The sequence below is a fragment of the Quercus lobata genome, chromosome 3 (assembly GCF_001633185.2).
Source record: "Quercus lobata isolate SW786 chromosome 3, ValleyOak3.0 Primary Assembly, whole genome shotgun sequence".
NCBI lineage: Eukaryota > Viridiplantae > Streptophyta > Magnoliopsida > Fagales > Fagaceae > Quercus > Quercus lobata.
Window position 1 is genome coordinate 45776014 of NC_044906.1, and position 13658 is coordinate 45789671.

The window sequence follows — 13658 nt, forward strand, 5'->3', positions numbered from 1 at the left end:
GTTTTATAATTATTTTGTCCGTAGGCAAAAGAGGAACCCATATCATATAACAACATTGACCTCTAAATTACAAATTGCATACAGGACTGATTTGATAAGGTATCCCAAAAGAAAAAGAGGTAAAAGAACAAGGCAGGAAGTCAAAACTAACATCAGCTCCTTAGCGTTTCTATAAACAAGTCTTCAAAAAAAAAAAAAAGGACATTGGAATTCAATAACTTAAAATAGTACCACAGATATCATGGAATCCCTATGTTGAAGGAGCCAGATGCTTCAATTTTGCCTGTAAGATTACCGCAGCTTCATCTGCTATGCTTTTCTTTTTAGCAGCCACCTGCATTTAGCATTTTGCAGTCCTTTATTAAAGGGAACAAGAATACAATGTAAAGCCAATTTTTTTTTAAAAAAAAATTGTCCCATTTTGCTGCGTTTTTCTACTTATCCAAAAAAATAGTTGCATTTTTACTATGATATTCCTTTCATAATCTAATAATAAATATAAAATCTTAAGTCATTCTCCAGCGCCCCCCCCCCCCCCCCCCCAAAAAAAAAATGACTAACCTTTTCTTCTTCTTCTTTTTTCTTTTTTTTTTTTTTTTTTTTTTTTTTTTTTTTTTTTTTTTTTTTTTTTTTTTTTTTTTTGAGAGAGAGAGAAATTGGGGGTGGCGGGTTGCCAATGACAGTAGGACACACAAGAGGGGGTAGGACTCCTGCCAATACATAAGGCTATGCAAGGAACATACTAAAAAAAACTAATGTTTGAGAACCAATCTAGCCAAAAATAAATTGGTTGATGCTAAAGCTCCAAACTGGGAAAATTTTACAGGCAAAATGGATCCTAAAATTTTGATTTTTGTTTGATTGGTGATAGTCGACCCATTTCAACATTCATGGGAAATTCAGACACAGGATAATCAGAATATTTTGGAAGGGGGAAGAGGAAATGAGATGGATAGCAGAAAGAATCAACAAAACATGCCCAAAAAAAAGTCAACCAAGTCATTCATTAGGCACTTCCATGATGGGTATCAAGGCCATTCATTTGATTCGTTGCAGAAATAGGAATGGAAGTTCTTAAATTGTTGGAATTCTGTAGTCGGCCTCACCAAGGAGAGGTGTATATTTTGGAAGGCAGAGAAAGATGAGGTTGGTCAAATTTCATGTCATCCATCGGAGGTTCAATTCCTGTAAGAAAAGGGGTGCCGAGATGGGGGTGTGGAAGGAGGCATGTATGTTCACAAGGGCTCAAAGTGACGATGGAGGAGCCGCATGGAGTCTCCCATGGAAAAACTAGTCCAACTGTGGAAAGAGATAAAAAATCAACCAAAATTGAGGAGGGCACTAATCGTGGATTCTAAAAGCAAGGAAGAAACAAAGCCTCAACAATAATACATTTATATCCAAAGCCTCAACATTACAGCTATAACAAGTCAAAATTAAAAAATTCTCATTCCAAAATGTTACTGATTATGTTGTTGTTGTTGTTGTTGTTGTTGTTTTTTTTTTTTCGTAATAAAATTTTATTTAAAAAAATTTACTTCATGGTCACAAAGATGAACACATAATCTTTAAAAAATTAAAGAATTAGACAGAAAAATGAAGTGAGTCGTGGAAATCTAGAATAGAATTACAATGAGTAAAACCCCACACATGAGACTAATCAAACAAAGTTCAGGTCAACGAGGATTGTAGCCGATTCTAAGAACTTTCAGTTTTCTCGAAAGTGTTTTTTTTTTTTTTTTGATAAGTAATAAGATATATTGATAAAAAGGAACACCCAAGTGCACCGGAAGTGAACAAGGGAGAGGAAATCAAATACAAAAATTGCAAGAGTCTAGGAAAACAATAAAAGAAGGGAAAGATTTATTTTGCAAAGCAAACAACCAATCCCTTAAAGTTCTAAAAAAGAGAAGCTTGAGGTCCGGAATAGATCTCTCAGAATCTTCAAAACATCTACTATTCCTCTCCCTCCAAAGGCACCACAATAAGCAATGAGGAATGATAGACCAAATAAAACCATTTCGATGACGACCAAAGCTGCCTTGCCAACATTGCAGCAGCCCCAAAACAGAATGTGGCATAACCCAAGAAACTCCAAAAAGACCCAAAACCATAGACCATAGATCCGAAGCAAAAGGACAATGAAGGAATAGATGGTCAATCGATTCACCATTTCTCTTACACATGTAGCACCAATCCAAAATCCATACCTTCCTTTTACGTAAATTATCAATCGTCAAGCATTTCCCTAAGGCAGCAGTCCAAACAAAGAAAGCAACTCTAGAGGGAATCTTCTGCTTCCAAATACTTTTCCAAGGAAAACCAAAGAAGGCGGAGCCAGCTAAAATTCTATAATAATCACTAACCAAGAAACCCTTAACTTTGCTAGGAATCCAACACATTTTATCCTCACCTAGCCCCCTTATAGAAGAACCATAAATGGTTTCCAAGAAATCAGCCATAGCCTCTAGATCCCGAGCATGCACACCCCTAACGAATCTCACATCCCAAAAGCGGACACCATTGGTGGACATCATAAGCTCAGCCACACTGGCATCCTTATTCCTGCAAAATCTGAACAAGTCCGGATATCTAACAGCAAGAGTGTTTATTACATTCCTTCCACACTATCCACATCAAACATAATGGAGCAAGGTTCCAAACATCTGACAAGTGCTTCCCAAATCAATTCCTCCACCCAAACGGTATTTTAGGAGGAAACAAAGTAATGTTATGGGCTGACTTGAATCCAAAAGTTTTACACCCAATGGGTAAAAAAGCCTTCCTAGATAGTAGAAATCCAACACCAGGTTAGAGACAGACGAGGGCCCTGTTGTGGCAGCGCATCCATCAAGAGAAGCTTACAATTGTGACCTTGTTAGCAGAGAACCCCTGCCGGCACATGATTGTCCACAACCAACAATGGGAAAGTACTGATCAGGCTTGAAATAAGGTTGAGAACTGCCCTAGTTGCACTGGAGACAATGTGAATGGAGAAAATAAGTTCTTTTATTATTGGAAATTGTGGCGCAACAGAAAATTCCATTTTTGATACAAATTGGTGCCTGGCAATGGGAAAGCTATAAAGGAGGAAGGCAAGATTTGGAGGAATTGAATGCACTTTTTAAAAGATCCAGACCAATTGCTACTACCCCCTCAGCTGCACGATTAAGAAACTTGTGAAGAGCAATGAGGTTTTTAATGGGCCAATAATTAAACTCAGTATAAAGGAAGGATGCTCTGGGTACTCACCAAGTGCTGTAAAGATACAGTAAGTGAAATTACTATGGAGAAGAATCTAGTCTTCTTCTGTGTAAATCCAACAGAAGGGAGATGGGAAAAGAAGCTGGCCCAAGGTGTTGGGAGGGATGGATGCTTCCAAATGGGTACTGACACGAACCAATGAACTTAGCAGATATTTGGGGGCACCCATTAAGGTATTTGATGTGCAATCCAAGGCGTTGTTTTTAGTTACTGAGGAGAGATGGAGAAACTCAATGGAAGATAGGAATATGAGGTTTACAGTTAATCCAATCACTAAAGGTGCAAGAGAACTCTAGAATCCATTTCGACAATTAACTATAAGGAAAGATGACCCAGGAGGAATAGGAGAGGCGTAGCAAGTATGGATCAGGGCTTCTGACATGTCTCTAATGAAGCTATGATCTATCTCTTGGAATATAAAAGGGTCAAATAACCCCAATAAAAGAATAGAGAGGTTATTTAGCATGCTTGTGGGAAACCAAATTGGATATGATGTCTCCAAGAATTGTTTGAAGCCTATGGGGAAGTCCGTTTGAGAATTGGGTAAGCATTGGATGCAAAGGGCATGACAGGGGGTGCAACTGGTGTGGGATAAGTGGGTGATGGACTTTATCAGTGTAGTTGTGGGAAGCTACTCCGTTTCTTTTTTGTTGCGTAATGTGGAGGATGGTTTTATCTGGGTTCTCAGTGGGGGCTATGACCCAAATGATGATAGGCTAAGGGGCAACATGTGGGAAGAATTAAGACATGTTACACAGAAATGTGAGGTGGTGTTATGTGTTATTGGGGACTTCCAATAAATGTAGTCAAGTTTCCTAGATAAAGGCTAGGATGTGACATTTTCACTCCAGCTATGATAGAGATCTAAAACTTCATCACAGATTTGAGGATGACAAAATCTGCTTTCCAAGCACCATGAATATAGTCTCCATGACGGATCCCTAGTCTATGGTTGTTGCTTGTGTTTACCAAATGCTTCCATCCATGACTTTGTTTTTTCAAAATTACATTCAGGAGGACTTGTTGGACATTTTGGAAGAGATAAGATGGCTGCTGCCTTACTGGAGGACACATTATATTGACCATGACTTTAGAGGGATGTTGAGAAGATTGGACATATTATATTGACCACGACTTTAGAGGGATGTTGCGAAGATTCTTAAGCATTGTCATATATGTCAAGTCTCCAAAGGACAAAAGCAGGGTTTTATCCTCCAATTCCAATACCTCAAAAGCCTTGGGAAGATTTGAGTATATATCTTGACCTAGGGCTTCAAAGGACATCAAGAAGGTTTGACTTTATTCTTGTGTTGCTGGATAGATTTTCCATAATGGCTCATTTTATACCTTGCTGAAAGACATCTGACGCATTGAAGATCATTTAGGTTTACTTCCAAGAGGTTGTGCGATTGCATGGTCTTCCCAAGACTATCATTTCAAATTGTGATGATAAGTTTATGAGCTACTTTTGGAAAACCTTACAGATAATCTTGGGCACTAAGCTAAAATTTTCAAGTTCCTACTACCCTGAGACTGATGGTCAAACAGAAGTTGTTAACCGAAGTTTGGAAACCTTTTTATGTTGCCTCGTCAAGGAATATGTTCCATCAGGATGTGATTCTGCCTGCAGCAGAATTTGCTTATGATAAATTAACAGAACTATATGTTGACACCGTTTGAATTGTCATAGGATTGATGAAAACCTATTGACCTTATGCCTTTACCAACTGATACTAGGACAAGAAAAGAAGCCGAGGATTTTGCAGGACATCAGGATGTGAATCTGCCTGCAGCAGAATTTGCTTATTATAATTTAACAGAGCTACAGGTCGACACCATTTGAATTGCCACAAAATTGATGACAACCTATTGACCTTATGCCTTTATCAACTGATATTAGGACAAGAGAAGAAGCCGAGGATTTTGCAAGACATATCTACAAGATCCATGAGGAAACTCAAAAGAAGATTGTGATTAGCAATAAGCAGTATATGTCTCATGCAGACTCACATATAAGGTTTGGACAAAGTTATGGTAAGGCTACGACCTGAATGATTTCCAAAAGAAGAATTTCAGAAATTGCATTCAAGGAAAGCTGGACCTTACAAGGTCCTACCTACTTTCTCTCTCTCTCTTCCCTATTCTGGTGAAGATGGACAAACGTATTGAAAAACTTCTGAGAGATTTTTTATGGAATGGGATTGACAAGGAGTATAAATTCCATTTGGTTAGTTGGAATCAGATTTGTAAACCAGTTTGACATGGGGGGATTGGGTATAAGAAACTTGAGAAGATTTAATCAAGCTTTATCAGAGAAATGGCTGTGGAGATATAGGACCGAGAAGGAGCATCTTTGGAGGAGGTTTATTGAGGCTAAGTATGGGAATGAATGGGAGGGTTGGTGTTCTCATTTTGTGGAGGATCCCTATGGTGTGAGAATTTGGAAATTTATACGACAGGGATTGTCGAACTTTTCCTGGTTTCTTCATTTTGATGTGGGGGATGGTTCTAGAGTGAGGTTTTGGCATGACGTACAGTGTGATGATTGCCCACTTAAGGTGGCTTTCCCAGAGTTATTTAGTATTGGTCGCCAAAAAAAAGCCTCAATAAATGATGTCCTACATCTTTCTAATGGGATGTCCCATTAGGATGTTCGTTTTTCTAGATTGGTCCAAGATTGGGAACTAGAGCCTCTGGTTTCTTTTTTTGGATCTTATCTATTCCAAGCTTGTTAGGGGGGAGGGTATGGATAGACCCTGTTGGAAACCTGCCATGAGCAGGAGTTTTGAGGTTCATAGTTATAATCACTCCCCATCAGCTCTTAATAGAACGCCTTTCCTGTGGATATTGGTGTGGCATTTGAAGGTCCTGCCTATAGTGGCTCTCATTTCTTGGGCTGCTTCTCTAGGGAAGATTTTATCCATTGACAATCTCCAGAAGAGAGGTAATATTGTATTGGATTGGTGTTGCATGTGTAAGAGGTGCGCGGAGTCTGCAGACCACCTTCTCCTTCATTGTCCAATAGCTTACGAGCTGTGGACAATGGTGTTTTATTTATTTGGGCTCCAATGGGTTATGCCAAAAGGGGTTATTGATTTGTTTGCTGCTTGGTAGGGATCTTTTGGAAGACATAGAAATATTTCCTTTTGGAAGGTTGTGCCACATTGCATCATGTGGTTCCTTTGGCGAGAGTGGAACGCAAGAAGTTTTGAGATTTTGAATGGTCTATCCTTTATGTTAAAGCCTTCTTCCTTGATCCTTCATACCTTGTTAGATTGTAGCATTCTTTTCTTTGTCTACTTCTTTAGGTAAGATTCTAATTACATATAATCTTTGGAAGAGGCATATTCTAGTACTTGATTGGTGTTATATGTACAAAAGGTGTGTGGGAATCAGTAGATCATCTTCTGTTTCATTGCCCTATAGCAGATGAACTGTGGTCTTAGGTTTTTTGCTTGTTTGGTATCCATTGGGTTATGCCGCATAGGGTTATTGAGTTGTTAGCTTCTTGGCAGGGCAAGTTCAGTTGACATTGCAATATATCTATCTAGAGATTTGTATCGCATTGTTTGATGTGGTGTATTTGGCGTGAACAGAATGATAGAAGCTTGGAGGGTTGTGAACTGTCCAATCTCTCTCATTGAATGGAGTCTAGTTTTGCCAACTTATTCTTGTTTTTCCCTTCTTGTTTTACTTGATGATTGTTATTTGAGCTCTTGATTTTTACCCCTATAGTCTATGAAGTACGGGTGTGTTTCCAAATTTGAGTGCAGGTGCGGAACTCAGCAATTTTTGAAAAAGTAGGGTGCGGGTGCGGCAATTAAAAAATTATTAAAAATATTTTTATTTATATTTTCTATATATTTTTACTATTAAAATATTCTTAAAAAACACATTACTATGGCCTTGGCTCACAAAACAAAGAATGAAGAAGGCAAGAAACACAAAACAAAAAAGAGAACACAAAAGAAGCAACAAATATTCAAAATAAAATTGAGGAAGGACAGATTTAGGATGTTTGGGCCTCATTCAAAGCTGATTTTGGCTGTTCGGGCATGATTCAAGGCCGATTTCGGCCTTTTTTGGTTAGTTTTGGCCGCTGGCCAATATGATCTGATTCGGCCAATACAACCCGATCTCGGTGCAAGCAGCAGTGTTAGTTGCCACACCCCGCATCGGACTCCGGTGTGGCACCCTCCAGTTGGTGCTTCCTAGCCTATGGTACATTTCCAGTGGTTGGCTATTTCTTAATAAAAGTCTTTTTGTTACTTATCAAAAAAAAAAAAAGGATTTGGTTGAGCATTGTAGTTTGAGAGCAGTTTGTAATTCTCCTTGAGAACACCCCCGGTGTACTTTGTTTTTATTAATAAATTTTTGTTACTTATTAAAAAAAAAAGTACTAAAGAAGCTTGGGCCAAGCGCATATTACTTGTTTAATATGGAGGTTATGGAGGGAGAGGAACAGCCAGACATTCAACAAGAAGCAGTTAACTGTTTTGGAGCTAAAATCTAACTTCTTGATATCGATTATTGAGTGGTCCCAAACCACCGGCATTAGTGATTTGAAAAATGTTAGCTCATACCCCCAAAAAAGAAGAAAGATTTGAAAACTAGTACAGATTTTATTGACATTCTCAGTATGTAATGTATGGTGTTTGATTTATTTATTTTATTAGTGATGGTATTTTATTGATGAAACAAACTTAAGTACACAGGAAGTGCACAATGGGAACAAATTTTAAACCTGGCAAAGAATGTTTAAAAAAGAAACCTGTGTGCATGAAGTTTCTATCCTCTATGTCAATAAAAATAAATGAGCTATTTAAGAGCCAACTACTGATTGATTTACAACCTGAATTGAATGCTACTACACAAGGTTCAAGTGGAAACGGGAATGGGCTATCAGAACATACCTCTACGAGTTGGTCAAAGTTGGATCTCAGCAAGTTGATTTTACGGTCACAATAATCTTTGCCTTCAGCTGTTGTTTTCTGGTTATAACACAATAAAATTCATTACTCCTTAATTTAAAAAAGAAAAAAAAGAAAAAAGAAAAACCCTAGTTAGGAATTGAAAGCAGAGAGAGAGGTACCTCAATGAAGTATCCAGTGCCAACATCTACAAGGACTTTATCAGCATCATCAAGAGTTCCAGGAACATAAAGAGAAGCAGTAAGAGGTACGAGCAATTTCTTTCCTTTGGGACGGAGAGAAAGGTCTTCGAGGGCAGAGGAAGCGACCTCAAGCCGACTGGTGGCGGTTCGTATATTGTTCAGACTGTCCTGAAGAATATTAACTTCCATATCAGCCTGCTCCTTCACTGCTTTCACCTGCTCCACGCTCATCTTCTCCATCTCCGCTGCCGCTCCCGCTCCCGCTGCCGCTGCCATTCTCAACACCTCTTCTCTTCTTTACTCTCCTATAATATATATAATATATGATATTTCATTCGTATACTACTTATTACCACTTCCACTTATATTTTCCATAAAAATTTAGGACCCATAAATACGGCCCCTATAGCTCAGTGGTAGAGCGTCAGTCTTGTAAACTGAAGGTCTGTAGTTCGATCCTGCATGGGGGCATTCGTTTTTATTTTTCCCAGTCCATGCTTGTTTATTTATTTTAAAAAATTTGTTACTTCTCTCTCTCTCTCTCTCTCTCTCTCTATATATATATATATTGTTTAGCCTTTTTTTTCCTAATATGGCCATGTTTGGAGCTCCTTAATGCTATTACATTTTTTTTTTTTTTTAAAAAGAGAGTTTCAACTTATAACATTCACTCTTGATGATGCTCTTTATCATTAAATCAAGACATCAATCGATTTTTGGTATAGACGAGGATTGAACTCTAGGTCTCTTATTCAACTATCAGAGATTTTACTAATTATGCTATCTAAAACCTACGCTATTACATTGTTAGTTACCAAAAACCTTACGTGTAATTTTGATGCAATAAAATAATTTTATGTGGGGTCGTGTTTAGCGTTGTCGTATGCTATTACATTGTTAGTTACCAACTTACGACTAAGGAAAAGTAAAAACTTGAATGTTGTGTTTGGATGGCAACAATTGGAGTTGGATTTGGATTTGGATTTGAAATCCATTGATTTTTGAATGCCTTGATTTGTAATCCATTGAATTCCTTGTTCAAGTCTTTTTAAACAATGAAAGATTTGAAATTCATCATTTGAAATTCCATTGTTTGGATACCTAAATTTGAATTTAGATATGGATTTGGATTTACGATCAATAAAATATATTTTTAATTATTATTTTTTCTTAATCCTTCTACATTTTAATTTTAATAACAATTTTAATAAATACATGAGGTAATAAAAAGGTCATTGATAATCCAATTGACAAGATGATGACGAATAGCTACAAAACTTGTTAATAACGAATATTGCCATGGTTGTTGTGCAATGGGAGAATTTACCCCATTTTCTTGATGTCTTCCCAATTGTCAATAATTAGAATTCGCCGCATTTTCAATTTGTTTTACAGAAGCATTACAGAAGCTAAAGCGAGAGACTTTGTAACTCTACTTTCATGAACAAAAAGCACAAAAATCCAACATGTGCAGCTTGATATTTGGGTACAAAATAACCAACAACCACATCATCATGCTCATACTAGAGGAAGTAGGATAGGATAGATATAGTGTATGTATATACATATACCTAGTCTATATATCTATATATAAAACTGAAGCCTCTAAAACTCTCACAATTTTCCACGTCAACATAATATTAAAAAAAAAAAAAAACTTTTCTAAAACCAAAAAAATAAACGCAAAAAAAAATCTTTTCCAAAACCTGATAAATACAAAACCAACCTTCTTCTTCCTCCAAAACGCAGACCCCTGCTGGTCCTCTCTCTTCTCTATTTCTCTACCCTCTCCTTCCCCAAAACCCAACACTGAAAATCAATCTCGCCAAGAAGCCATCCTCACACTATCAGGTCCAAAATAGAAAGAAGGCATCACTGATCTCCACCTTTGAGCGCTAACAACAACCATCAAAACTGGGCAGATTGCATTAGATGGTTGAATTAGAACTTTGTTTCAGAAAATTAAGGTTCGTTTTCTTCTTCTTCTTCTACTATTTCTTATTTTTTGAGATTTTCAATCAAAATTGCATAAAGTTGATTTTTTTTTTCCATTATCAAACCTAGGGTTTGATTCGATTAATTAGCAAAAATCATTGGTTGACTTAAGAGTACATATCATTACATGTTTACAGAAGTAGACAATTATCCGTACAGCTTAAATATAATTCACATAGCATACAAATTTAACAACAATGAAGCCTTGCTTCCAATTTCGTAGTTGCCAAATCCTCATACTAATTCCAAACGATAGCTTAATTTATTATATACATATAGAATTTGTTCACAGCACCGACAACTGAGGACACATTACTAGTGCTCTGCAATATTATACATAGAAGTGACGGTACAATAATCTAGGGGATATTTGTAGACTAGCACAGTGAAATGATAAAATATAGTAAGTTAGCACGGGTATAGAAGGAGTTTGCAAACTAGCATCTCGAGTTTTAGAAACTCGAGTTCCGTATAAAACTCGAGTTTTAAAAACTTGCTTCCTACTTGCTGACTTGGACAGGTTTTTGCCACATAGATCTCGAGTCTTTTACACTCGATTTCAAAATACAAAGAACAAAAAACTACAAACCCAGAAAAAGAAGAAAACCCAAAAGAAAGAAGGAAGAAAGAAGGAAACCCAGTAGAAAGAAAGAAAGAAGAAGAAGATCCACAATGTCGCAAGACCCACGAAGCAGTCGTTGGAGCTAGTCGACGCCTCTAGCCCAGTGAACCTAGGTTCGTTGTGGTTGTTGGAGTTGGAACGTGGGATTGGTGATGGACGACAACAACAAATGTGATCTTCGGTGATAGGAAGTGGATAGGTTATGGTTGTGGGGTTAATGGCAAAGGGTGGACAGGTTTCTTACTGTTATGCCCCTAGCTTTATACCCATTTTGTTCAGATCTGGACTCATAAAGATGCGAATGATTTGAAAGAAAAAGCTATGAAAGAGAGATGAAATTGAATGAGATTTGAGAGGTTACAGATAGTTTTGTTTAGGTCTTCTTCTTCTTCTTTTTTTCTTCTTCTCCGTGGATCTCTTTGTCTTCTTACAATGTCAGTACCCACTAGAACTCGAGTCTTAAAAACTCGAGTTCCATGTGGAATTTTTATCCAGATCACTAAGTCAGAAGTCTGGAACTCGAGTTTTAAAAACTCGAGATGCTATAGAACTCGAGTTTCAAAAACTCGAGATGCTAGTTTTCCACTTTCTTTCACAACTTGTCAAATCACAAAATTCTTCTAATAACAAAGTTAAATGGAAAAAAAAAATTCAATAATCTACCATAGTTGTTTGTCTCTGTAATGGAGTCTGAAGGTTGTTAAAATCTTTATTAGGATCTTGAATCTCATAACTACACAATTCTAGAATGTCAATGATTTAAACCGCAATTAGAGTCTTCTAAGATTAGGATTTTTAAAAATCCCAACCTAGATTGTGGTTTCTTTTAGAGAAACCTTTAAATTTAACGTAGAGCTAAAATAGGGACCCCAATTTGGTAGCATCTTTTTGGACTTCTTTTTTGGGTAAAGGGTGGAGTGGGGGAGAGCAACAACCCAAGTTCCAATGATAGTAAGTCCATTTAAGTTGTAAAGGAGGCCATAGGCCTTAATGTAACAGACCATGGGTCTGTGGTTTGAAAAAGAGTAGAAGACTGTTAAGTCTGTTTGACTAGGAAAAGGCTATAAGTCTCTTTTGAGTTCAAAAAAGACTACAAGTCTGTTTGAGTTGAAAACAAGTGAATCTCTTTGAATAGACTTTGGAGAATGTTTGCACATGTAAGTGGGAAAAGGAAGAGCTTCCATTTTTCAGCAAAATCCCCAAAATTTTGGTGGAACGTAACGATACATACTAGACTTCAGAGATTATTAATAGATCTTTTTGACTTTTAGCTTTGTCTTCAAAAAATATTTAAACTTTGTTTTGAACTTTTTAAGAAACAACATTCTTTTGGCTTCAAAAAACAAAGGTAGAGTATTCTTTTGAGTTTTATAGATTTGTCTTCAAAGAGTATTAAAAATTCTTATATTCTTTCTGAGGAAAAACTTTGTTTTCTTATGAGTTCTTTCCTACAAAGATTAATAATTCTTTTGGTTTTAGCCTTGTCTTTTAAGTAATATTAATAATTATTTATCTATCTAAATCACTAACGTTTTTTTAGTTGTAAAATTTTATGATCTTCAATCAAATCCAAAGACCCTCACACAGATGATGAAACCTTTGGATTGGTGATCTCTTTAAGCCTCACAAAACCTTGATACAATGCAAGGTTAGTTTTTCAAAGAAAAATTTATCCGAAGATTAAATACACATAAAAACCACTTTGATTAGGTTAAAATGTACCCACAAAGGAGTATAACAAGTCTTGAGGTGCAAATTAACACAAAATATCCTGGAAAAACTTGCAAGATCAAATAATAAGGTGCTGTTTGGTAAAAAAAAATGGTGTATTCAATTTTCATTTTGATTTTTGTGTTTTCAATTTTTGAATTTGGATACACAATAAAGGACCCATTTTCACATTCATTTTTTATACATACCAGCCAACCTTTGAGCTCTCTCTCCGCTTTGTCTTGGGTTCTTCTGTTTCCCCATTCTCTCTTCATTCCTCAAACCTCTCCCTTACAAGCCATCCCCATTCACTCATTTGCTCAGTTTAAAGCTTTATCTCAGCTTGCTTTGCTCTCTCTTTGTTGAATTCGATGTATGTTCAGGTAATCTATACGATTTCACATCGGATCTGAAATTTTCAATTGATTTGAATTTAGTTTCTGCTTTTTTTCATTAAAAAATATACAGATTGCATCAAATGGTTGAATTAGAACTTTTTTTCAAAAAATTAGGGTTTGTTTTCTTCTTCTTCTTCTACTATTTCTTATTTTTTGAGATTTTCTATCAAAATTGCATAAAGTTGATTTTTTTTTTCATTATCAAACCTAGGGTTTGATTCGATTAATTAGCAATTGATTAAAATAATTAGATTTTCTCTTCTCTCACTTCTCTCACAGTCTCTCTCTTTTCTCCTCCGATATTTTCTTTAAACAAAAACAATGCTGAGTACTTTGACTTTTTGTGTGTGTGTGTGTTCGGATCTGTATAACTATTTGTTGATTTGAGTAAAATCTGTATGGATTTTCAGTGGACTAGAAATTTAACTAGGGTTTTGTAAATTTTGTTTGGTTACTGATCTGCTTGATTCTGATTTGATCATTTTTTTGTTGTTGAATTTTTTCGATGAACAATTTGGTCTTCACTACTCATTTAATCTGTTGAGTTGATTTTTCT

At 36.4% G+C, this 13658-nt stretch overlaps 1 protein-coding gene and 1 non-coding gene across 3 annotated transcripts; one reads left to right on the forward strand and one right to left on the reverse strand.

The window, feature by feature from the left end:
• Nucleotides 1-21: 21 nt before the first annotated feature.
• LOC115981920 (probable prefoldin subunit 5) lies at nt 22-8688 on the reverse strand. Of its 2 annotated transcripts, none has more exons than XM_031104358.1 (3): nt 8357-8684; nt 8178-8255; nt 22-334 (listed from the first exon to the last, which is right to left on the reverse strand). In XM_031104358.1, exons 1-3 carry the CDS (start codon nt 8651-8653, stop codon nt 251-253), a joined length of 459 nt encoding a protein of 152 aa, XP_030960218.1. In that variant the 5' UTR covers nt 8654-8684; the 3' UTR covers nt 22-250. The 2 variants fall into 2 exon arrangements, with proteins under 2 accessions (XP_030960218.1, XP_030960219.1); XM_031104359.1 differs by lacking the exon at nt 22-334 and adding an exon at nt 692-1299 and having other exon boundaries at nt 8357-8688.
• Nucleotides 8689-8776: 88 nt separating this feature from the next.
• On the forward strand, nt 8777-8848 carry TRNAT-UGU. The gene has a single exon. It is a non-coding gene; the product is annotated as a tRNA-Thr (tRNA).
• The last annotated feature ends 4810 nt before the right edge of the window (nt 8849-13658 follow it).